The sequence below is a fragment of the Physeter macrocephalus genome, chromosome 8 (assembly GCF_002837175.3).
Source record: "Physeter macrocephalus isolate SW-GA chromosome 8, ASM283717v5, whole genome shotgun sequence".
NCBI lineage: Eukaryota > Metazoa > Chordata > Mammalia > Artiodactyla > Physeteridae > Physeter > Physeter macrocephalus.
This window is the reverse complement of record NC_041221.1, coordinates 48,910,660-48,936,243: the sequence shown is the minus strand read 5'-3', so window position 1 is coordinate 48,936,243 and position 25,584 is coordinate 48,910,660. Positions and strand designations below refer to the sequence as shown.

Sequence of the window (25,584 nt, the reverse complement as noted above, 5' to 3'; positions counted from 1 at the left end):
AGATGAGCAACTAATAAAGGAAAGGGCCCACTGGGGAGAAGGTGAGGATGCAGGAGGATGAATGTTGATGTGTCTCCTTAGATCAGAGCTTATCTCACCTCCTGATATTGTTAATGTGGGTAAATATCCTCTTGATCTGGGATACATTCTCTGAAATTAAGAAAATTGTTATTGGCTTCCTGAAATTAGAAGAGTATGGATATGACTCAGAGATTTATCATGTTCTCAGGAAATAAATCTTGGAACCATGAAGCCAACCAAGGCACACAAAATAGAGGTGTTGTATTAGTTTCCAAGGGCTGCCATAACAAATCACAAAAAACTGGGTCCCTTGAAACAACAGAAATATATTCTCTCACAGTCTTGGAGGCCAGAAGCCCCCAAATCAAAATGTCATTGGAGTTCATTCCTTCTGGAGGCTCTGAGGGAGAACTCATTCCATGCCTCGCTCTAAGCACCTGGTGGACATTGGCAGTCCTTGGCGTTCCTGATTTGTAGATGTATCAATCCCATCTCTACCTGTCTTCATATCACTTCCTCCACGTGTCTCTGTGTCTCAAACTTCCCTTTGCCTTTCTTTTATAGTGACATTTGTTACAGAATTTAGGACCCTCCCTAAATCTAGGATGATCCCATCTCAAGAGCCTTAACTTAAAGACAATTGCAAATACCCTTTTCTCAGATAAGGTCACATACAAAGGTTCATGGGTTAGGACTTGGATGTATCTTTTTTGGGGGGAGGTGAGGGGCACTATAAGTATATAATAGAGCATCTCTGTAGCTAGCATGGAGCTTCCCATGTGAGACTCATCAGTGTAGTGTTTAAGGAACTCTGGCTTGGGGCCAGACAGCCTGGGTTGGAGACGTGGTTTCAACTTAGCAGCTGTGTTGTTTAAAACCTCTGTGCCTTGGCTTTCCCTCCGGAAAAGTGAAATAATACTGTATCATAATACTCATAGGGTTACCATGAATGTTCTGCAGTTAATACAGTTAAAGGCTAATAGTGCCTTGCCCCCAACTAAATCTTGAGTAAATACGGCTTTGAGTCCCCTATAGTCTTCACCTGTAAATAGACTGTCTCCCCAGCCACCTACGAGTCAAGTGTCTTTGGGCAAAATTAACTACTAATGGGACTTCCCTGGTGGTCCAGTGGGTAAGACTCCGTGCTCCCAATTCAGGTAGCCCGGGTTCGGGTCGGGAAGCTAGATCCTGCATGTGTGCTGAAACTAAGAGTCTGCATGCCACAACTAAGAAGCCTTCATGCCACAACGAAAATCCCACATGCTGCACCGAAGACCCAGCACAGCCAAAATGAATAAATAAATATTAAAAAAAAATTTTTTAATTTTTAATTAAAAATATTAACTACTAAATCTTCAAATGAAATAATAAAGATAACATTAATCATACATAGATTTGTGTAACTGTGTATGTATGTATTTTAAAAGACTATTAAGATTATAAAAAATGAAGAGAGCTTTTTGGGGTGGGACGAGTGTACCAGCCCATGCATGGTCTTCACAGGATTACACCACCATGAGTGGCTTTTCTTTGCTTTAGTCTTCAGTTCACATAGAAAGTTAACCTTCCCTAGCGCTCTCAGGAGCTGTGTAGAAATTTTCACTCCTGGGAGGTGAAAGAACCTTTTGAAATGTTAGTTGACTTCTGTGTGCTAGCAATGACTACTTTTTTTTGTTGTTTTACCTACCGTGATACATAGGGGAGCTTTGTGGAGCACATACCAAAGTGTTCTGAGGATAGTAATGCTAAATAATAGCACAAAATATGTACAGTGAGACACCCCATAAATCCATTCTTTCCCTGATATGTGCGTTAGTGTCAAAAATGGATGGCTTTTAAAATATAGTGCTTAGATAGCTCTGGAGATCATATGCAGAATCTTAATATTAAAAACATATTTATCTATGAATAAGATAAAATTCATAACTCTCCTCATCACTCTCTATATAGTTACATGATTTTTTGAGGAACCAGAATTTTTAATACCCAATTTCAGATGCCAGTTGCAATCTTCTCAGCTCAGCATTCAATTTATTTAAACTTTGCTATGAAAACTTGTTCATCTACGTGTGACACGTTTTGATCCCTATCTTTAATACTACATTTTTATGCCAAAGTTCCAATATGAATTTCTTAGCTAGATAATAACATTATTTTTTAAATTTTAATGAGATATAGTTGATTTACAATATTATATGTTTCAGATGTACAACAGAGTGATTCACAGTTTTTAAAGATTATACTCCATTTATAGTTATTATAAAGTATTGGCTATATTCCCCATGCTGTACAATATATCCTTGTAGCTTTTTTATTTTATACATAGTATCAATAGTTTGTACCTATAATCACATTAAATGTTATCAGATATCAACTACTTAAAGAAAAATCTGGTAAATACCCTCTTTGTAATTTGGAAACTACAAAGGAAACAGTCCTACTCACTCCCCTGCTGTCAGAGTTCAGTCTAACAGAGAAGAAAGAACAAAATGAGTCTGGAGAACTATACTCACAAATCACTGGTTGTGGGCCTATTAGGTCATAAAGTCTGGGTTTGCTATGTTATGATCTCATTTTGCCTCTAAACTCTGCCCACAGGTGTCTGCAGCAGGTTATGTTTGTTTGAGACGTCTCCATCGGGGATCGCTGGGTGTCACTAAGTGTCTGCTGGTGCTGGAGTTGGCTGTCTGCCTTCTTGCCATGTCTAACGAAGCAGAAACGAGTGCAACTAATGGTCAGCCTGACCAACAGGCCGCACCAAAGGCACCATCAAAGAAGGAAAAGAAGAAAGGTATGGAGAAGTCCTCTTGAGGCCAATGAGGGGAGCTAGTGGTGGTTACCAGTGACGAAGTGTGACATTCAAGGCAAAGTAAGAGCTGGCCCTTGCCTTAATTCGATCTCAGCCAAGTGTCAACTTTTCCTAAACAAGAAAGTAAGACTTTGGCAGAGGAGATTGGTTCGATCCATATACGATAAGACATATCTCTGAACTCTGTGGTTGCACCAATTTGGGTCCTGCTGGGAAGCTTTCATACATCTTGTTCAGTTGGGAAATGCAACTATCAAGTATTGCATGGTTATCTTTCAGTAACCTATATACCACTTTGCTTTACTGAAGTAGCCATTTTATAAAAATCAAGATCTTTATTTTATGAGACCCCCTTCTTTTGACCTGAAGTACCACTAGAAAGTGTCAGCATCCTTAATCGTTCATAGTTTGAGAATATGCCGTGATTTCCTTACCTTTCATGTCCATGCTTTAGAAATGGGAATGAGAAGAGAAGCAGAAGTTATAAAGATGGATAATTATCTTAGTTATTTCCAAGGGAATTTACCCACAATTCTCTTCTGCTTTATTGACAGTTCAAAAATGCTAGTAAATTGTGCAGTGGCTTATTTTCCTTTCATTTAAAAAAAAAGTATTATCCTCCTTATATTCTTTTTAAAAAATATTTTTTAAACTATGCTGAAGAATATCCCCCAATCCCATCTCACATATTCCCATAAGTTTCCCATAACTCAGCCCATTCTGAATCTTTAAGTGTTTATTTTCTCTCCGCCCCAATGCCATACACAGTTTTACACAGTGTGATTTTTTTACTCAAAGGAAGTAAGGATAAGGGTATAATATTGCATATTTGATCAATTGTAGAATAATCAAGATATTTACTACTCAGATTTTTAGATCCTGGAGCATATTTGGTCATACTTGGGGCTGATATTTCAATACATTTATAAACTTTATCCTCTATTTCTTTCTTTTCTCAGGCACTGAAAAGACAGATGAATATCTTTTGGCCAGATTCAAAGGTGATGGTGTGAAATACAAGGCCAAGCTAATCGGCATTGATGATGTGCCCGATGCAAGAGGGGATAAAATGAGCCAAGATTCTATGATGAAACTAAAGGTAAAGGGGGAAAGCATACTTTGTCTCTATCTTAAGCAAATATGCAACAGAGGAAATGATATTAGAAGTTTGTATTTACCTATATCTCAATTATTTGAAAGAAAAACTTTTCTAATCATGTAATTGATCCAGTGGTGCTGCATTTTATGAGAAGCCATGAGTTTGTTTGCATATTTTAAGTGCTGTCTAGAGACCTGATTTAATCAAGTGTAGCAGGACCCTAGATGCCTTTTCCTCTGAGCAGACCAAATTTCTGAGCTTGGAAGTATTCAGGTTAAAATTCAGGAGTCGGCTTCAAAACTGGTGTTCTTTAGTGTTAGCCCTTTGGTTTTTAAAAAATTTTAAATTCTAATACTGCCATGCTGTGAAACTAATTAAGGAAGTAGTACTCATTAAATAAGACAAGGCCTAGAAGGAACATCTTTGAATATGTTTGAAGATCTTGTGGTCCAGTCTTCTTGTCTTTGCCAATGACTATTCGGAGGCCAAGGGAATGAGGACTTGTCCAAGTTCACAGAGCTAGTAATTGCCTGGCTCAATGTTTTCTATTTCATCCTGCTGTCTCTTATGAAAGATGCCTAATCCTTTCATAGATGGTAAACCAAGCTGAAAACAAAGCTGATTGCCTTTTAAAATTTTAGAATCAGAAGCATCATAGGGTTCTTTTAACTAGATTTTTCTTGTTTTCCCAATTTCATCAGGGAATGGCAGCAGCCGCTCGGTCTCAGGGACAACACAAACAAAGGATCTGGGTCAACATTTCTCTTTCTGGAATAAAAATCATTGATGAGAAAACTGGGGTAAGAATTCACTTTCACTGACACCTTTCTGACCACCGAGTCTGACAAATGATTTGTGACATAAATTTCAGCTCCCCTTTTCCCTTTTCAAAATTCTGTAGGGAAAAAAAAAAAATCACATATTACTGCACTTCTCCAGAAGTAACAGGCAAAAAACAGATAGGGTAGGAGGTGAGGGGTTAAGATACTTTATTTTGAAACTTATTTCCTATAATAGATGCGAACCTCAAGTCTATAAGTCTAACCTAAACACCGGTGTGCCACAGATATCAGTTAGGTATTTTTTGGACCAAGATATACAGCACGAGATCAATCCTAACCACTGGTTTGTGATGCTATCATAGATCTATGTATGGGTCATTTTAATATAAGGTCACGGGTGAACTTACTGGCTAACCAAACATAGAATACTATCTGAAACACATCTTCCTTTTTTTCTCCTTCTCTCTGTTCCCTTCCTCCTTACCCCATAGATGTAACCTTGCTCATTTTTTGTGGTTGCTCTTATTCTATCATATGAACAGTCTTGCTTATTTTTTGTTTGTTTGTTTGTTTGTTTGGGCCTTATCAAAAGCTATCATACTTCAAGTCTTCTGGGACTTTTTTCCCTCTACTCAATATAACATCATCAGATTCATCTGCTTAAAATGTTTTTCATTGCTGCACAATAGTTTATTGTATCAGGATACTGTGGGAAGACCTCAAATTACTATTCAGCCTTTCCTAGAGATTCCCATTATCTAATATGCAAAATCCATTTTTCAAACTTAGGGCTCTGGAACCCTGGTACATGCTCACCCACCCTGCTGTCCTCATGCACTGCTGTCTCCACTGTCCCTTATCTTTTGACTCTTGTTTTCATAAGCCTGCCAGAGAATGGTGGCAGTTTTCCCACACAAGCATTCTCTCACTCCCAAACCTACTAAGATGCCCAATCTAAACTTTTCAGTGGTCTTAGGTGCTTGGAAACACAAGCCAAGACACATTCTGAGCATCTACAAATATCCATGAAGAGTTGAGCCCTACCATCTACTTGAAAGGGTCAAGAGAAAGGGGGGAGGGGAATAGAAGGGAAAGCACTGCTAAACCAATAAGCCCTGCCACATGAAACTCCTGTATAATGACGTGGATATCTGTGTGATGTTGACAAATACTTGATGACAGAATTCGGTGACTTCCAGAATGTATTGGGGGTAATTGTCCCAATAATACTTAGGAGGGTTCTCTGGCCAGTCTGAGCCAGTCAAAGGATCCTTGTGAACACTCTTCTAGCTTAGTTATGCTATTCACTTGAGTTTGTTGAGTTGAGAAAGTAGGCCTCCTTGGAATGCTTTAGAGGTTATGTGTTCCATCTTCGCTTTAGAAATTCTTGGTCTCCTAATCCTCACTCCTTCCTTGCGATGTGGCATCATGTCTTTGGGATAGAGAGAATCAAATATAGATATTTTAAGAAGAATCATTCTTTCTATTTCTGTTTTCTACTCTTTGTTGTTAGGTATTTGTTTTGTTTTGTTTTCCCCTTTTGAGCCCTTCCTAGCAACGATAAATGTAGCAGTAGCCTTCAACCAGGAGTGAAAAAAATCTTCAAATGTTTTAGCCTTTTCATATATACCTTGGTATCTGATGCTTAGTTGTGCTCCAGATAGAGTCTACAAATAGATTCTAGTTTTCTCAATACACCATTTTTGATGTTCCTTTTTTAGGTAATAGAGCATGAACATCCAGTAAATAAGATTTCTTTCATTGCCCGTGATGTGACAGACAACCGAGCATTTGGTTATGTGTGTGGAGGAGAAGGCCAACACCAGTTTTTTGCCATAAAAACAGGGCAACAGGTAAGCTCTAAGCCTTGAGCTATACCTGGAGGGGGACTTGAACATAAGAGTGTGTGTCTCTCAACTAGAGAGCTTGCTGGAAACAATTGGATGTAGGAGGACTAAACAGTACCTCAGAGGACGACTATCTTTAATTGGTCTAAGGAATCTTCTTTAAATGTCATCGATACCCATGTAGTGTGTGGCACAAACATTGTTAGAATGGGCTTTCTCATAAGATCATTGCTGATTTTAGAACAATTGTCAATTATTCCCAGAAATCTTGAAAGGACTTGGAAAATTATCATTGTGTTTCTTGTTTTATCTATGTATTTTATGTATCTGAGGGTTGGAATGGGAGTGGTGGTGATCTTCCACAAACCAGGGGAGGGTAGGAAGGAGCTTTAAGAGAAAGGAAGAAAACATTACTAATCAGAACTGATGGGGAATAAAGGGAAGAAAATAGTAAGATTAAAATACTGATAAAGATGCTTTCTCTTGCTTCAGGCTGAGCCACTAGTTGTTGATCTTAAAGACCTTTTCCAAGTTATCTATAATGTAAAGAAAAAAGAAGAAGAAAAGAAAAAGGCAAGTACTATCTAATACAGGCTCTATTAGACTTAAGACAACATTCAAGACCATGTCTGAACATTATGTGAACACATGGCCTGCCTGGAGTGTTGGCGTCAATGTGGCTCTTCAAAGTATAGAAAGTGTTATAATTTTTGTTCTTCCCAATAGGGCAATGTTTGGATGTTATAGTTAGGCCCTTCTGATTTCTAGTGCCTGACTCTTGTATTTTCTCCCTATAAACTTCACACTGATTCCAGGACTACCAAGTCCAAAAACTCTATTCAAATCCAGTATTGATATGAAAAGGGGAGGAGAATGTAGGGCAGAAATAATACGCAAGACTCTCTCTTGCTTTCTGCTTGTGAACCCATATGTATATTTATTCCTTTATTTAATTCTCTTTAACTATAATTTACTAAGATCACTGAATTTGTGTCTTTATTTTTAGATGGAAGAAGCCAACAAAGCAGTAGAGGTAAAACAGCATCTTTACTTCTCGTGAATTGCACGTGTGATGTGTATAAGCCCTTGTTTGCCACCTGCCCAAGCAGGCTTCCCTCCTAGTTTTATTACTATGTGTTCATGACCCCTCTGGTCATAGAAGATGTACAGTTGAATGATTAGTGCCAAATTTCTTAACTTCTTAGCAAGCCAATACACTAGGAAATTAAACTGTGTAGGGAAAACTCACCAACTAAACCTTTAATATTTGCGATCTTTTCAGAATGGGAGTGAGGCCCTAATGAATCTTGATGACCAAGCTTGCAAACTGAAATTGGTACGTATGTGCTTTTTTATGATTCTTACTTACCTGAACATGGGATTTACTTCCTAAAGATGTTGCTAATACCAAATCTGTATTGAATCTGTATGAAAATCCAATTGTGACAACTCTTTCCCTAACTGTTAGTATAACATTTATGTCAATATACAAAGTGATCTTTTTAGTAAACACTTCTGAATCTAATCCAAATACTTTTTTAAAAGTGTACATCAGATGGATTTGTTTGGGGACTTGTCTACACTTCCTGACCTAAATAACCTAATATCAAATCTGTATTACTTAAGTGAAAATCCAATTGTGACAACTATTTTCCTAAACTTTAGTTTAGAAAACAATTACAACAATATACAAAATAATCTTTTTTAATAGACACATCTGAATCTAATCAAAATACTTTTTTAAGGGTGTTGACCAGATGGATTTGTTTGGGGACATGTCTACACCTCCTGACCTAAATAGTCCAACAGTAAGTGTCTGTTTTTAAATTTGCAATGTAATGGAAATGACATCTATAACTCAAATTGGCAATTAACCAGAAATCTTGAGCATCTCATTGAAACTTGGAAGGTGACTGCTGATTTTTCTGCATAAAGTATAAATGGCTACTAGAACAAATTTGCATCTTAAGTCACCATGGGGGCCTATCAGCACTACTTCAGATACATTAATATTGCTTAGAAATTAAATCTGAGCAATAGGTCAGGCAATGTAGTCCGTCTTGGTATTACTTAGGATCAGAAGGAGGAGCTGGATATTAATCCTTGGTGTAAGCATACTTGAAGGAAATATGTTTCTTAGATGACTAATTGTATAGGCTCCTGGCCTCTTCATTTTTTTTTTTTCTATTCTTTCTGTTGTGATTTAGCAGCATAAGCTTGGTGTAAAATAAGACTTAAAACAAGAGGCTCAGTTATATTTAACCAAAGCTTGTTTTTGTTAAAAAAGTTGCTCATTCTTTACAGGATATTATAGTGTATCAAGTCTTATTATTGATTGATCTGTAACAACTCTGTGAGAATGGAGCAGTATTTTTCTTTACAAATAAGGAAATGGTGATTCAAAAAAAAACTCTCATTTACCCAAGCAGAGGTCCAGTTTCAAGGCTTAAGCCTAAGTCTCAGACCTTCCAAAACAGTCCTCCAGTGAAATTACTTGTAATTTTGAATGACTTCTTACAACTTATTTTATTTATTTAACAGTTTCTTGAGTACCTGCTGTTTGCAGGGCACAATGTCAATGACATCATGGAGTTTACTGTCTAGCAGGGAGACCAACATTAAAACTAATCACAAAGCCTAACAGTTGATGTTACTTACAAGGTATTTATCCAGTTTAGAGGTTCAGATAATGCCTCTGAGTAAGTGAGTTTCTGGACTTGAACATAAAAGATGAGAAGGCAATAACTAGACAAAAAGGGTATCAGTCTAGAACGTTGGGGAGAATGTTTATCTAGGGGTCTCTTATATCAGGGAATTATCAAGCAAGCCTCTCTGACCAAGAAGGTCATAGGAATTAAAGCAGCAGCAGATTGAGGACTAAAAGTCTCACTTGCTGGAGTACTGCAGAGAATGGCATGCCTATGCAGTTTCACACAAATGCCCAGGCCCAGTGAGATGGGGAGGAGCAGGGGCTGCAGACATTCTTCTCTACCCCTCCTTTTATGAGAATCACAATGCATAATATAGCATTTAGAGATCCTAAAAAGCCTGCATTAGAGAAGCCCATTTAATGTTCTTTCAAGTAGTGAGTCCTAACTCATTTGTCTGTAAAACTTTTTGTAAAACTTTATGTTTGTCTGTAAAACATAAAATGTTTTTCATAACATTTGTTACCATTGTAAGGATAAACTTTTTGAAATACCAGATTAGATAATCCTGAAAGGTCCATCGTAGGTCTGAGGTTTTTTGATTCCTAGGCAACTTTGCCCCTCCTTCGTGAGTAGCTCCCTTCCCAAAGTAAATTGACATCTGAATGACCTTCATTCCAAGTATTACTGACATTGAAACCAGTAGTATATTGAAAGAGATCAAAACACTCAAGCTATGATGTAGAATTCCAGTGGGATAGGCAAGGAAGCACTGACTGTTTAATCTGCTTCTGTAGACTTCTAGAAAATTCTAAAAAAGGAAATGAAAAACAACACGAGTAATCTTGAGTCTCATTCTTATTAGACTTTACGCATTCTAAGAATTTTTGGCTTGTTGAAATAAAATGCAAGTTTTAGTTAAACTAACAATAAATTAAAATGATAAATACCATCAAAGTGATGGTATCTGATAAGTAAAAGAATGCTAATGGCGCTAATTATGTGCTAGTTAGACTTTGCCAGTGTGTTCTTACATACAGACTCCATATTCATAGGTCACAAAATAGATTTATCTCTACTTGATAAAACCAGCATGTTTAAAAATTTTGAAATCTCACATCAGTTGCTCTGGAAGAGATGAAGAAAGGCAGAAATCAAAATTACCTAGACTTTATTAGTGGTTCCCTAACCCAGCTACCCTTCCCCCAACATTTATACAAAATAGTTTTCTGCATTTCAAGTAAAGCTCATGTTGCAAACTAAGTAACATACCTTAGAATGTAATTTTTATCACCAAACCACTTGAACAATATTCTTCCATACTGTATCTCAAAAAAAAAAAAAAAAAAAGGAAAAGAATAAAAGACCAAAAAGACATGATCTCTAACTTTAAAAACTTGACCATTTGAAAGCATGGTTATTATGAAAAGAACGTAAAGTGTGGTTTCCCCATCGAATCTGGTATGGGGATGGGAATCAGGGCACAAAGCACAGTGTCATATATACGTAAGATGCCATGGGTGGGCACAGGTGAAGTTGAAATAGAAGGATCAATGGGAAAAAGCTTTGTAAAGAATCTGAACTTGAGTTGGGTCTTTGAAGTATGTAGGAAAATAGAGTAGTAGTTAGGCTAAAAGTAAACGACGTCTCCTGGTGGGTCATTTTGAAAGTCTGGCTAATGGAGATTATTTCAATATTGGGGAGTAGCAGGAAGTCGCTGAAGGCTTTGAGTAGGGAGGTCCAGGATTTGGTAGGCTGGAATGGTTAGGCAAGATGAGCTACCTGGAGAAGAGCTAGTCTAGAACTTAGTATTTTAAACCTTGTCTGTGCAGACACCTTCTTGGTTGCCTGCTTGACCCTCTTTACTGGAGCCCCTTAACAGCAGGGACTATATTTCATGTTCAGTTCTTGTCTCTCAGGTGCTTACATGACGGCCAAGTGGATGCAGTGTTTACAGTACAACAGAGAATTAAAGAAATGCTGACCAAGGGGGTGGACGAGAAGTCTTACATCTTTCAGTAGTAGTCTATGAATCAGACTCTTAATCTTGGATTAACAACAACCTCAACCTGAGGAGAGCCTTATACATTTTACTTATAGGGTGACTATTCAGAAGTCTAACATTGTGGCTCCTGTTTGGTGTCCTAAGGACTTCTTCTGAAGTAAATGAAGGAGAACTGTACCAGCTGTGAACACCCAACTGTTCTAACCCAGAGGTGGCTCATAATAAATGAATAAATATTACAATCACAAGCTTTCGTAATACATTTTGTCCTACCTTTTGATTGTTAAAGATCCCTACATTAAGAAGCCTTCCAATCAATTTCTTTGATTTTTTTTTTTTTTTTTTAAATTACAAGCTCTCTCTTCTGACAAGTTCTTCTGGTTATAAAGAGAAAAGCTGGCTTTTAAAAATTGTGCCTTTATACCTAACAGCGAAGGAAGCCAAAATACAGAATACCAATTAGGTCTGATTTAGGACCTAAACTTTTAAAAATTTTGTTCTTTTCTCTTAAAGCTAGGGAGACCTATTCAGTCTCCCTTTTTATTTACTAGTTTGAGAATTTTATATTCCCTTGAGATCGTCTTGATCATTGTCCCAATGACCAAAACATTTAATAATCTGCCCAGGATAATGCTAGAAAACTAACTTCCATTTCAGCTCGACAGTTTTTATTGTTTATATTCTTCTGTGGCTAGCATAGTTAAGTATTCAATTGATCAAAGTCAATCAGAAGGAAGGTCTGTCAGTATGATAGCTATATCCCAGGGTGAATCCTAATTAGTCGTGTCATTGACCTGAATAAAGACATGTCAGATTTATCAAATTTGCTGCTTTTATGCTGAGAAGAATGTCATATCTGACAATTGAGAATCCAAATAATGAACATGACTGAAAAATGATAGGGAAGGAATAGAATTTGTAGAGTTATTCATTTAGTATGTCTTTCAAATTAACTCTTAAACCCATAGCGCCACCTTATATATAAATTAAAGATTAGATTATACATAAATTAAAGGTGACTTAAACATTAGTTGAATTTATCCACTAAGTAGAGGAGACTCCTGTCATGACACAGGCAACACTAAACTATATTATGAAAAAAGGTACAACTATGAGAGGTTAATGTGATATGTTAGATTATATCAGTATTTTGAGTATCATGTTCTTAGAAGGACATAGACAAAAGGGTACGTCCAGGGGAGAGACTAGGATGATGAGAATGAGAGATCCAACTTGGCTACACCTTCAAAAAGATCCTTAAGTATTTAAAGAGGCATACCTGGCAGGCTGTGATGTGAGGGGAAAATCTTCTTTGCCCCCCTAGAGGAAAGACCAATTGTAGGGAAATATATTTGACCTTAAACTTTATTATAACTAGAATTATAAGATATGACTATATTAGGCAATGAATTCACTCATTTAGAGAGGTGATATTAGGTGACTCTGGGGGTACGATAGGAGTGTACATCATGTAGGAAGAGGGGCTAGGCCATTTCCTTCAAGCTCAATATACTTAGATAGTCACTTAGAGTGACTCGAAGTCAGTTCCCTTTAAGACTGTCAAAGGCATGAATGGAAGCAATGATGATTATGAACTGAGCCAGTCTGAAAGGGTGAGGGGAGACATGTAAAGTAAACAACAGTAAGATTTCACTGAATGAAGGGCCAATGAAGTTGAGACTTAAAAGGGCCTGGGAGGGGCAGGGAGGACCTATTCTACAACTAGTAAATGCACTCAGGGACGTGATGGGAGGAGGTAATGGTCAACCAGTAAGACTGAAATCTAATGGAAATTTTGATAATCCTAGTCATTTTATGTAGCTTTCTCATTTGAAGTCACAACATGGACTAACTCTTTTTTTTTTTCTTTCCAAATGTGATAGGAAAGCAAAGATATCCTGTTAGTGGATCTAAACTCTGAAATCGACACCAATCAGAATTCTTTACGAGAAAATCTATTCTTAACAAATGGCATCACCTCCTGCTCTCTTCCTCGACCAAAGCCTCAGGCATCTTTCTTGCCTGAAAATGCCTTTTCTGCCAATCTCAACTTCTTTCCCATCCCTAATCCTGATCCTTTCCGTGACGATCCTTTTGCACAGCCAGACCAATCGACACCCTCTTCGTCTGATTCTCTCAAATCTCCAGATCAGAAGAAAGAGAATTTGAGTAGCTCATCTACCCCTCTGAGTAATGGGCCCCTGAATGGGGATGTTGATTACTTTGGTCAGCAATTTGACCAAATCTCTAACCGGACTGGCAAACAGGAAGCTCAGGCAGGCCTGTGGCCCTTATCAAGTACGCAAACACAGCCAGCAGTGAGAACTCACAATGGGGTATCTGAAAGAGAACAGAACGGCTTCCATATCAAATCCTCCCCGAACCCTTTCGTGGGAAGCCCTCCCAAAGGACTGCCCGTACCGAATGGCGTAAAGCAGGACTTGGAAAGCTCTGTCCAGTCCTCACCACATGACTCCATAGCCATTATCCCACCTCCACAAAGTACCAAACCAGGAAGAGGCAGAAGGACGGCTAAGGTGAATTGTCTTCACATATCCATTGGCAGAATGCATGTTCGGTACCAAAGGGTGGTGTGATGCAAGCTCTCTTTCCTGCTGCTATTGTAGTTTCCTGTGTGGCTGTAAAATAGAAGGTGGGATAAGGCACATCGTTCTCCAGGAATACTTTCCTCTAATTGTCACCCTTTTTAAGCTTCTCACTCGGCAGTGTTTGTCACACCCTGCTTTCCGTTTGCATGTCGTCACATATTATTAACTAAACACAAGTTTTTCCGTTTTTAATGCTGCTATGCTTCTGTACCTCCGGTAAGTTTGATCATCATGTTCTGGGAGGGGAGGGGAAGGGTTCCTGTGATTCCCTTTGTACCTTCCCCGTACTAACACACGCCTCCACGCACCCCCCCACCCCCGCCATATGGCATTCATGTCCAAGGTGGTGGTCTAAAATTCTCGAGTTTGTCTCCTCTGATTAATGACTGAACAATCCATTGTCTTAAAAGAAACTTATATATTTACTATTACCACTTCCTTCAAAAGCAATTTAAAATGTGGTTTATATAAGTTTCATTTTAAAAATCTCATTGGAATATGCTGGCCTAATGATTAAACTACTGTATCATCTTTATGCAGAATTATTTAAATCCAGAAGAAGGATCAAAATATTTAGGCTACTTACTTATAGTTGCCCTTTCTCTCCCAGCTTCAAGCTTTTAGCTGATAAGGAGACCAGACAGATACAAATGTGTAAATGAGCACAATAGATTTCACTTTGAAGGTCCTCCATTGCATCAGTCACCAAGACCCAATACCATTCTGTCCATTGCCGGGATCTGTGTCTTTTTTTTTTTTTTTTTTTTTTTTTTTTGGTCTTTTGGAGTTTGTTATAATAATTTATTATCAATAATGGGAAAAAGTTTCTCTTCTTGTGTTCCCAAATTCGAGGTACAGAGTAGGAAACAGAATAGAGCTGGATTCCACTGTTCCCGAGTAACTCCTCTGTGCCCCTCTCTGCCCTGTCAGTCTCCAGCAAAAGACTTACTTGCATCAGACATCTTTGCTCCTCCCGTCTCAGAACCTCCAGGCCAGACATCTACAGGACAACCTCCAACTCTACAGACCAACCCCCTGGACCTCTTCAAAGCAAGTGCTCCTGCCCCAGTAGGGCCCCTTGGGGGTCCAGGTAGGTGTTTAGAGATGGAGTTAGGTTTGGCTCTGTTACTTTCACTCATAAGATGGTAATTCATAGGAGGGAGCACTTCATATCCATAGGGGTTCCTGGGGCGTAAGATTTGAGTATCCTAGGGAGCCTTTCTCCCACTTTTACTTCTGTACAACCCACCCCTATTAGGTACTCTTGACTTGTAACTGGAATTTGGCTCCTTGAATTGACATGTGAGAAGAAATCCATTTTTAGCATTGTACTTATCTGAACCAACTGGTCATGGCTTACTGAAGACAATTGTAAGGGATTCTGAAGCCAGACCAGCTTCATTGGAGAAACAGGGTTGAGATGAGAGAGCCTTGTCTATTGTCTCTGTTTGAAAAAGTAGCAACATGCATGTCTTCCATGCAATTTGCCACTACTAAATTGAGGCCCTATCCCCTATTTAACCTCTTGGTTAAAGGAAGGGATATACACCCCAAGAGGGCTACAAGTGAAATCTGAAGCAAGTGTGAGTGATTGAATGAAAGTGCCAGGTTCTGAGCCCAGCTCGGTTTCTAGGCATATGGTGGGTGTGAGACCGGCAAATATCCTGCTCCGTCTCTGAATACTTAAGCCTTAGCAGCTCCTTGCTGGTATTTTGGCTAGTTGGGTGCCTTAGTAGAGTTAGTAAGTCCACAGTATAGAAGTCTGAAGTTGAAAAGAACACAGAAATAAGGGAAGAGATGGAATTTTATCAGATACCTGAGAGGTGATGCTGCTGTCATTCAAAGACGTGTCACCAGCTCTGCAAGCCACTGAGCCACTCTGTGGCGGGACGCTGGGGAAGGCCACTCGGCCGAGGGCTGGCCCTGCTACTCTTTGCCTGAAGCCTCCATTTCTTTCCTGCCTCCATGGAACAGGCTTCAGAAACCCCGACAATGGTCTTTGCTCTCCTGCTGGGGCTTCTCTTTGTTTCTCTGCTTCTTCGCTCCTCTACAAGCTCCAAATAGACTCTGTCTTGGGAGGGGGCTGAGGGGGGCTATAGGTGAAGAGAGACTCTCCCCTATTTTGTAAAATTTGACCAGGGATCTTGGCTTTCTCTGCCTCCTGCTGAGTCAGTCGTCAGGACTCTTTTTTTTCCTGCTGTTTTCCGGCAAAGGAAAATATTTTTTGGTTCTGTCATCTTAAATCTGTTCCATCATATCTGGAGTGTGGTAGCAACCGGAGGGTTGCTTCCCACCTGCTGAGTGGCTGAAATCCCTGCAGGTGTGAGAAGCCCACTTGTTCCAGGTCTCTGCTTGGCATTTACACCCTCCGGAGACTCTCCCCAAGCACTTCATATCTCTTGGGGTCTTCCCCTTTCTGCATCCCTTTCTCCTCCACCCTCAAGTGGAGCTGGTTGGTGCTTTCCCTGAAGAAGGATAGAGAGCTTGTAGGCAGTGCCTGCGACTAGGTCACATCGCAGAGCTTTGTAGTTTCATATCAACGCCCCGAAGAATTTTTACAGCCGATATTTAACAAGTCAGCCTGAAAATACAGCTGCACCCTATAACTGTTAATTTATTCAGACGAAGTGAAGCTTTTTGGCTACGTGCCCCTGTTGAGGCCTTGGGGTATACAACTGCAGAATACTGATGATTCTTCCCAGTTTGGACATGGGACTCAAACTGAGCCCTACAGTATAGCCCCTGTCCACTAGCAGGGATCCTCAGCCAAGCCATGGAAGGTTGCAGGTCTGGCTTCCGCTGGACCCAGCTGGGAGACAGTTTCCTCTGGAGAACTGGGGGTGGGGAAAAGGCATTGTAGAAAGCTGAGCCTTTGGCTTTGACTAGCTGCCCTGTGCTTTAATCTAGCATCTAAAGGTTAATAAAACTCACTTTTTATACCCACACTTTCTTTTTACTTACCTTTCTCCAGCAGGGCCTTAAATATCTTGGAAACGTGATGCATGGGATCTGGTAGACGGGAATGAAGGCTGGCCTAAGTATACCCTGGGAAAGCCAATAATTCCTGGGAAATGTATTTTTCTCTTTTACCACCACTCCCACTAATACCATCTAGGACTAAAGCCACACATTTTCCTAAGGGAAGGCAAGTCATCCAACATGAAAGATGGTAAAATTCTATCCAATTTTTGCACATCCAATTGGTGTAAATTATTAGTGAGTGACTCTGGCTTCAGTTAATAAAATTTAAGTAATTCGCTTTCAAACGCCAGCAATAACTTTGTTCAAACTCAACCCACTTCTAGAAGCCTGTATTATAGGATCTAAGAGAACTGTTCCCTTGATTGGTTGTGAAAGGAATACAGGCATACCTCGCTTTATTGCACTTCATTTTATCGCACCTTGGAGATATTGAGTTTTTTACAAATTGATGGTTTGTGGCAACCTTGAGTCGAGCAAGTCTATCAGCGCCATTTTTCCAACAGCATTTGTTCACTTCGTGTCTCTGCATCACATTTTGGTAATTCCTGGAATATTTCGAACTTTATTATTATTATTACATTGCTATGGTGATCTGTGATGGTCTTTGATGTTACTATTGCAACAAGATTATGATTGCTGAAGGCTCAGGTGATGGTTAGCATTTGTTAACAATAAAGTATTTGTAAATTAAGGTATGTACGTTGTTTTTTTAGACATAATGCTACTACGCATTTACTAGACTAGAGTATAGTGTAAACATAACTTTTATATGGGCTGGGAAACCAAGAAAATGTGTGTGATTCACTTTATTGCCAGATTCCTTTTATGGCAGTGGTCTGGAACCAAACCTGCAATATCTCTGAGGTCTGCCTGTATGTATACTCTTGAGTGTACATGAAGTCTAATTTCTGTGTATGTCAAATAAGTATTTGAATTAACATTCCAATAAAAAATATAGTTCTGTCCCTTGATGCCAAGGTGACAGAACAGGAGGATAGGGTGCTGGATTTGGAGGTGGTATGCCTGAGTTTTAGTCTCTGTCACAGACTGTGACCCTCCCAATTGTAATAATTAATATTCTTGTACCCAGTTTCCTCACCCCAAAAATAAGCATGTTGATTTAGTAAGATGACCCACCACTGAAAGCCAGCAGTCTTCGTGAGCACACCTTGTGTTCACGGCCAAACGGCTGTTGTTCCTGAGGACAGTTGAGTCAAGTGACACCAAGCTCCGGTCCCAAGAAAATTCAAGATACAGCATCTTACTATATCAGCCCCTGAACATTATTTTAAAAATATTTCTCACTCTGGAAACAAAGACATTCCTAACCCAAGTTTGAAGGCCTTCTCCTACTTTGGCTAGAAAACTTGCATAACTAAAGAATGCTCTGCTCCAAAGCTCAAAGCAAATAGGTTTTGAGAGCAGAGTGTCGTTTGTGAATGGGTTTGAGGCTGAATTTAGGTTTTCTGTCAGTGGTGACAGTTTAACTGGGTCATTAATGCACTTGGGAAGAGGCCGATGAGAAAATGTGCTACGTATTAGAACAAGATGTAGGGAATGAGCTCCTCAAGAAGAGGAGGGCACACATTGGCGAGACCTAGATTTCAGTGATTTAATGAATTGCAAATCTACAATGGCAAGGGTGCAGGTGATAGAGCCATTTCCCCACAAAGAGCAGATGCCTGGATACAGGCAGTTAGCTACGTTGCAAGGGTTGTGGGTTTTTTTGTTTGTTTCTTTGCTTCACTTTATCTTTTCTCCCTCTCTTCCTCTTCCTCTTTTAAATACTCTGTTCTAACTTCTGGCAAAGTTTAGGGAGTGACACATGGCAGGAAGCACTTTTATTTGAAACAGCTCTCCTAGGAAAACTAGCCTTTTCTCCATTTCTGTATATAAAAGTCTGAAACTATCTTGGCATCAACGAAATTCTATCATCCTTTTATATAGCTGTGTCCACCTTGGCAGCATTTAAAAGCAAGGAAGCTTTGAAATGGCTTCTTCGGGATGTAAACATGTTAAAGCCTAATGCACATGCCTGATAGCTAGTCTCCATAAGACCTCAGACATGAGCCAGGTGCCAAATGCAAAGATGAAATCAGCTTCTCAAGAGTATCTGATGGATTATATTAATTTTCTTCCTAACAGGCATGGTTTCTATATGTAAATGTATTTACTCAACACGTAGGTTCATGCTATTGACAGGCTCTGTTCTAGCTGTTTGAATGACATCAGTGTACGTACGAGAAGGGCTCATTTTCTTTTTTATGACTAGGTACTTATGGACTGTATTATCTATCTAATGAGGAAAGTTAAAAAGGTGTGGAAGAAAGAAAGGGCTTCGAAATGCAACCGGCATTTAAATGCTTGCTACAGCTAATTCGTCTTTAGAGGGAAATAATCGAATAAAAGCCATGTCAGCCTCAAGCCTTTATAAAGGTTTGGCATGTAGGTGCTCTCTAAAAATGCTCTCCGGAGAGTTGACTCTCTGAAACTCAAGAATCCTCTTCAGGCTAGTTTCCTGAGAAGTCCTTTATCCCACTCTCCTCCTTCAGGTGGTGTGCCAGTTATATCTGCTCAGACAGGACCATGGAACCCAGCACCCTTAGTCTTCAGTCAATCCACTACAATGGTCCCGGGCGCTGTGATGGCTGGTCAGCCTTCAGGATTCAGTCAGCCAATCGTCTTTACCACAAGCCCAGCTGTCCCAGGTTGGAACCAGCCTTCATCCTTTGCAGCCTCAGCTTCACCTCCAGCCCCTGTAGTGTGGGGCCCGTCAGCACCTGTGACACCCAATACTTGGTCATCAACCAGCCCGCTGGGGAATCCTTTTCAGAGCAATGTTTTTCCAGCTCCTGCTGTGTCAGCCCAGCCCCCTTCTATGCTCTCCTCTCTCCTGGTCACTCCTCCTCAGCCACCTCCCAGAACTGGCCCTCCGAAGGACGTCTCCAGCGATGCCTTTGTTGCCTTGGACCCACTTGGGGACAAAGAAGTCAAGGAAGTGAAAGAAATGTTTAAGGACTTCCAACTGCGGCAGCCACCTACTGTGCCAGCAAGGAAAGGAGAACAGAATTCCTCTGGGACTTCAAGTGCCTTCTCCAACTATTTCAACAACAAAGTTGGCATTCCTCAGGAGAATGCAGACCATGATGACTTTGACGCTAATCAACTGTTGAGAAAGATCAATGGTAAGCTACCTACTTCTCTGTCAACTGTACCAACAAGTATTTCACTGTCACATGCGCCCACAGAGTCCCTCAGAAGAACCTTCTCCCGACCCACCAATAGCTTTACTCTTGCTTTTTTTGCCTAGCAGGGGTTATGGAGACCACTTAACCATTTACCTTATGCGGTTAACTGTTTACCTTAGTTAGCTGTTTCTAAGGGCTGGCCCAATGCTGCCCTCTTGTGACAATTCTTAAAAGGGCTGCCAGGAGCTATTGCAATTCAATGGGTCATGGCACCTGGAGGCTGTACGTATGATAAGGACTCATTTTTTCATGAGTAGGTATGTATGGACCGTACTACCCATCTAATGAGGAAAGTTAAAAAGGTGTGGTAGAACAAAAGAGCTTCAAAATGCAGCCAGTATTTGAATGCTTACTGTCCTGTGTTAGTGATTTAATGTCTCGGAGCATTTACTTCTGTGTTGGCCTCAAGGCTTGGTGAAGGTTTGCCATGTAGGTGCTTTTAAGTGGGGGAATTCTGAATCTCTTCCGCTTCAAGTGAATATGCATGGCTTCCTCTTCCAAGAAGGGATGAATTTGCCTGTAATAGTCACTGGGAGTCCTGGTATTTGGTGGTGACTTTTGTTCCATTGATGTCAATTTCAAAAGTATGGAACTTAATTTCTAAGATAAGCCTGACTGGAGAACTTGTGCATGTATTTGGGGAAAGCTTGTCTACTGACTACTTTTTCACCTTCTAGAACTACCAAAGCCAGCTCCCAGACAAGGTGCCCTGCCAGTTTCCAAATCTGCTGACAATGCATTTGAGAACCCCTTCTCTAAAGATTCTTTCCGTTCATCACCAGCCTCTGTAAGTATCAACTATTAGAAGATGGTGCTCCAAAGTACACGCCACATAGAGTTACCGCCTCCTGAATTAACCTTGCTTGTATCTTTGACCGTAAAGGACATTTGAATAAGATTTATCATCGAGAACCACCGCAGTGTAAACCTCAACTCGAACCGGGGAAAGATTATTTTTGCAGGAACTATTCTCCTGAACTTGAGAAACAAATATCATATAGAAAAGTCCTTTGTATCTCACTTAACCTAGCTCGGGAAAGCACTTTGAAAGAAAATTGAGCCAAAATACTATCTTTAAAAGTTTTTCAAAGATTTAAGTTCCTAATTTCCCACCCATAATTACTTAGCTCATAAAAATAATATTTTGCATTGGGAGGCAAACATAATTCTGAAGCTTGGTTTTGATGTAAATAATACACACACACACACATCAATCACAAGCAGGCAAACACAAATCATCATAGACCCATACGATATCTGATTAGTCTGTGACCTAAGTGATTTTTTTTAAAGGGATCTGAGAAGTCTTAATCATAGGTGTTTTCTTACAATTGTACTTATAGTTATTGACTAGATGGTTTTATCTCCATAGATGGCTTCTCCTCAATCCTCGTCTTCTGATGTATACAGGGATCCATTTGGAAATCCCTTCGCCTAACTTCTGTAAGTAGAAGATCCTACTAAGCTTAGGTTTGGTGAAAAAGGGTGGCATGGGGGTAAGGGTGAACTTTTAATTTTAGAATCGGAAAGAAGTTAAATCTCTGTAATGGAGAAGTAAAAGATATGGAACACTATACTTAACTAATTTAGTAATGAATAGGCTGAACATTTATGAATAGAGTTCTCATACAAATAAAAAACAGTACTACACTCATATGGATACGGATTTCTGTCATCCTGTGTTTTAGATATTTCACTTGTGTATGGAAGTAAAACTCAATATAACACATAGCCTTCTAGATTTTTGACCTTCATATTGAAGTGATTGCAAAGCTTCCTAATAATTACTCAGTTTTCTATAGAAGCTTCAAAATCTGGGGACCTTCTGAAGCCACCAAACAGGTCAGCCAAACAGATCATGATCACAACACTTCTGCCTCCCAAATCAATACGTATTTCTTTGTGAGGGGCCTCAAATTAGTCTGAACTAGTCTGGTGGTGTTAAATCCCAAAGTGGTGACAGCTGCCAGTACCTCCTTCAAAAGCAGTATGAGCTCACATGAGTCTGCTGGTGGGTTTTATCCTCGATGAGTTACTGTGTGTAACCACCTTAGACTGAGACCCGGGAAAGGGGAAAGGGGGAGGGATGGTTTTCTTTCTCAACAGTGAGTGGAAGCAACTTTAATCTCAAAAGGTTGAAGTTAGTGGAGGAGAGGAGACTTATCTGCATTTCGAAAGGGGTGAACAGCAGGAAGGATGAAAAGAACCCAAATCCATTTTTTTTTCAGTCTTGCCCCATTCAAGTGAGACTACCAAACTACGTCTTGACCCACGTAGAACTGAATTCTTTTAAATAGATAAATATCTTAAATCTGATACCAACAATAAGATTTGAGTTTATTTGCAATTTGGATTAGCCCCCCTCACTCCACTTCTGTAATTACAGTATTTCTGAAAGTGCTTTTCCGTAAAATCAGCTTCAGAGAACCGAGTGAGATTACTGAAAAGGCAAATTCCTGGGCCCCAGCCCTAAGGAATCCCCCTCAGTGCTGAGAAAAAGCTTCATTTTAACAAGCGTCCAGATGATTTCTAATGTTAATAAAACAGCATAATATATGGAAGATGTTGAAGGGCTAGAAGTCTTGACTCATTATTGCTTCCTCTCCAGGGGAGGCACACACGAACAATAGAAAGGAACAAACTGCAGTGAAAGTCTAGGAGGATTGCTTGCGCTAAATTGAATTGACTAGAGTTCTCTTTGGAGGCCTTTTCTTCTTTAGGTCATGAAGGAAGGATAATTTTGGTCAACCTGCTAAATATATAGATTGAGGGGTAGGGAGGACAATTGCCATGGGAGAAAATAGCTAACATTATTGAGCACTTGTGTTAATCACTTTATTACAGATTCTACATCGACTATTCTATCCAATCCTCTTGAATCGGTCCTAGGAGATACTATGACTGACATTTTAAAATAATGACTTAATATTTAATACATTGATAGTCAACCCAAAATTTCTAACCATGGGTTTTTTCGTCTCCACACTTCTCTAGGAACTTGGCATGCTGACTATCCAGAGGAACAAAAAGGTTGGCCTTAGTAGTCAAGGACAAAGCTAATAAGCAGACAAGTCCTGACCTCTGCCCTGTTCTAGCTTTGACATAGTATCTGTTGCCTTATTTCTTGCTGCCTCTTCCACTTGTAGAATGCCTTCCACTTTCTGTTTAGCTAAACTGAATCTATGGCTTTAAATAAATTAAGAACCTAAACTCTCTAGCTTAAATGTAAATGAAGTAGTTTCCCTCCTTGAACCCTTGTTTATTGTGTCCCTAGAACCTTCTAGAACACTGTGCTGTGTACCCTCTGGCTGGGCGATGCAGCCACGACAACCCCTCAGATCATACTGTTTTGAATAAATTTTAAAATCCTTACTGTTCAGAGTGTTTCGGGGTTCTGTTTCAGAACATAAAACCTAAAGATTGTGGTAGAACAAGGCACCTTCTTAAACCTTGCTTCAGACCGTCACTTACAGAGCATTTTTAAAGTAAAATGGAAGCAAGTTCAGTTTCTCTCTGGGGACTTTGAACACACCTAAGAACGTTTTTAAAGATATAACTTCTCTTTCTGAACATTATTCTTCTCACGAGGGCAAGATTGTCCTTTCTCCAATCTCTTGCTAGCTATTGCAAATGAGGGAAAATCATTTTTCATCTCTCCTCTTCTTTTCCCTCTGATTCTCTTTTCAGTCATTTTTACTCCTGGGTTTATATAACATGACCGCTCTTTCACAAATAACAGAGTTTTATGGCAAAAAAATCTAATGATTCACAGATCTGAAGCCTCTCTGCCTTCTCAGTAATCTCTGATCCCAGTAACTAGAATTGCAAATGGGCACAATCTTTATCCTTTCTATGGAATAGGAGGCCATCCTCCTGAGCTGAAGCTCCAGAAGAGCAGTTCATGTTGAAGAAAAACTGAACTCAACTCAGCAAAGAAGGACCGTATTCTGAAGAGAAACACATCACAACTTTACATGTGATAGTGCCAAACATATTAGGTGCTTATTGGGGGTAATGCCAGGCCTTTATCAAGTAACTGGAAAGCTTTCTTGATGCCACACAGTCTTACAGTTAGTAGGATGATAAATGGGGGAAAAAACCTGCAGTGTTATCATTAAAAATCTAACGCCTGCAATATTTTTCTCCTCATAACCTTGGAAACTTTTCCAGTTCATTTTCAGTCCTATTGTCAGCACAGTCCAAAGGGTTTGTTCTTGCCATATGAGTTTTGTTTTGTTTATGTTGGGTTTTTTAATGTTGTCTCTTGACCCCTAGTGCTCAGGTTCTTGTGGGTGTTAATCAACCACATACAATGTTATCTTTAGGTGGAAGAAGAGGATGACTGCTCAGGATCTAAACAAGATGGTGGCCTCATGAACCTCTACTGATTAGCTCCAAGTAGTCCGAGCTAAAGTCCTGTGGTTTTACGTTGAATGATAATAGCTGATCACGTATGGCATCATTTTCCATCTGACTTCCCACTCAGTCATTATCAACACAGACTTGAAATAGTATTTTATATGTCCAAATACCTAAATGTGCTAACTGGAGGCTATTATTTCTAGGGAATTGAATTTTTGAAAGTAGAAAAATTTTGAAAGTAATGACCAGCCACACAATTGTTTTGTACATACTTATTTTCTTGTGCACTTTTCTGTATGCAAAGAAAGCTATAAATTTACTCATTTCAATAAACTGGAATGGCAGAATCTCATGTGTTACCATCAGTTCATTTGACCCCTGCTTTCGGTTGACGTAGTAGAGTCAAGGTATAGCGTACACCGGGGTAAGGTCAGCAAATGTTAGTTATAATAGATTCTGGATTGTCACAAGAATGAAAAAGTGGAAATCCATGAAATAGGACCACAGGTAAATTATTGTCTCATGCCTTTCAAGCTTCTATTTTCTCTCTCAGACCTATACATAGTCCTTCCCTGGGAGTTTAATGGGAGTCCAGCGGACAAGACCTGTACCAGAACAACCTCAATTATGTCTAGTATAAAAATCATTCTTTAGTGAACTGTTGGTTCATGCCTTTTACCCTTTGCCTCCCCTTGTTCTTCAGTTAGCCATGTTGACTTCACCAAAACACAACTGTGTGGACTGGTCCAGACTTGTATAAGCTACTCAGAAGAGGCTTCTGAGCTTCTGAGTTAGGTGGGCAGGCCGATGCTCAAATGTCTTTAGCACTAGGACACTCTTAAACACTCTCCCCTATTAAAAAAGTTCAAGGCTCTCATTCATTTCAAGAAGACCTAGAGCTACAGGGAAGATGACCCCAAGGCAGACCCTGCTTGAGTGTAGAAGTCTTGGTGTTAAACTTGACTCCTCTAGGGAATAAGATGAACTTGACAGAGTAGGTATCATTGATTGGCATTTACTGTTAGGGGATGTTTGCTAGTACTGCCTTACCTTTCCCTTTAACTGAAACATTTGGTCTCTTTCTGACAAGGAGTTGACTATAGAGAAACAGACTCCACACGTAAGCAGCTTCCAGTAAACCACAGATGAACTGGAGAAGGCTGCTGATAAGC

At 39.6% G+C, this 25,584-nt stretch overlaps 1 protein-coding gene across 3 annotated transcripts in view; it reads left to right on the top strand.

The window, feature by feature from the left end:
- Nucleotides 1–24,759, top strand: part of DAB2 (DAB adaptor protein 2) — a 53,903-nt gene extending 29,144 nt beyond the window's left edge. Inside the window, exons 2-16 of one of the 3 annotated variants that reach the window (XM_007107780.4) lie at nucleotides 2,620–2,812; nucleotides 3,790–3,929; nucleotides 4,631–4,729; nucleotides 6,433–6,564; nucleotides 7,051–7,131; nucleotides 7,565–7,591; nucleotides 7,841–7,894; nucleotides 8,304–8,366; nucleotides 13,095–13,748; nucleotides 14,751–14,910; nucleotides 19,355–19,987; nucleotides 20,728–20,837; nucleotides 21,423–21,493; nucleotides 23,045–23,080; nucleotides 24,376–24,759. In XM_007107780.4, the coding sequence (XP_007107842.2) occupies nucleotides 2,722–2,812; nucleotides 3,790–3,929; nucleotides 4,631–4,729; nucleotides 6,433–6,564; nucleotides 7,051–7,131; nucleotides 7,565–7,591; nucleotides 7,841–7,894; nucleotides 8,304–8,366; nucleotides 13,095–13,748; nucleotides 14,751–14,910; nucleotides 19,355–19,987; nucleotides 20,728–20,837; nucleotides 21,423–21,488 (2,310 nt within the window). In that variant the 5' untranslated portion in view covers nucleotides 2,620–2,721 and the 3' untranslated portion in view covers nucleotides 21,489–21,493; nucleotides 23,045–23,080; nucleotides 24,376–24,759. Of the gene's footprint in view, nucleotides 1–2,619; nucleotides 2,813–3,789; nucleotides 3,930–4,630; nucleotides 4,730–6,432; nucleotides 6,565–7,050; nucleotides 7,132–7,564; nucleotides 7,592–7,840; nucleotides 7,895–8,303; nucleotides 8,367–13,094; nucleotides 13,749–14,750; nucleotides 14,911–19,354; nucleotides 19,988–20,727; nucleotides 20,838–21,422; nucleotides 21,494–23,044 lie in introns of all 3 variants that reach the window. The other 2 variants (XM_007107779.4, XM_028492875.2) reach the window with 2 other exon arrangements.
- Nucleotides 24,760–25,584: the final 825 nt, after the last annotated feature.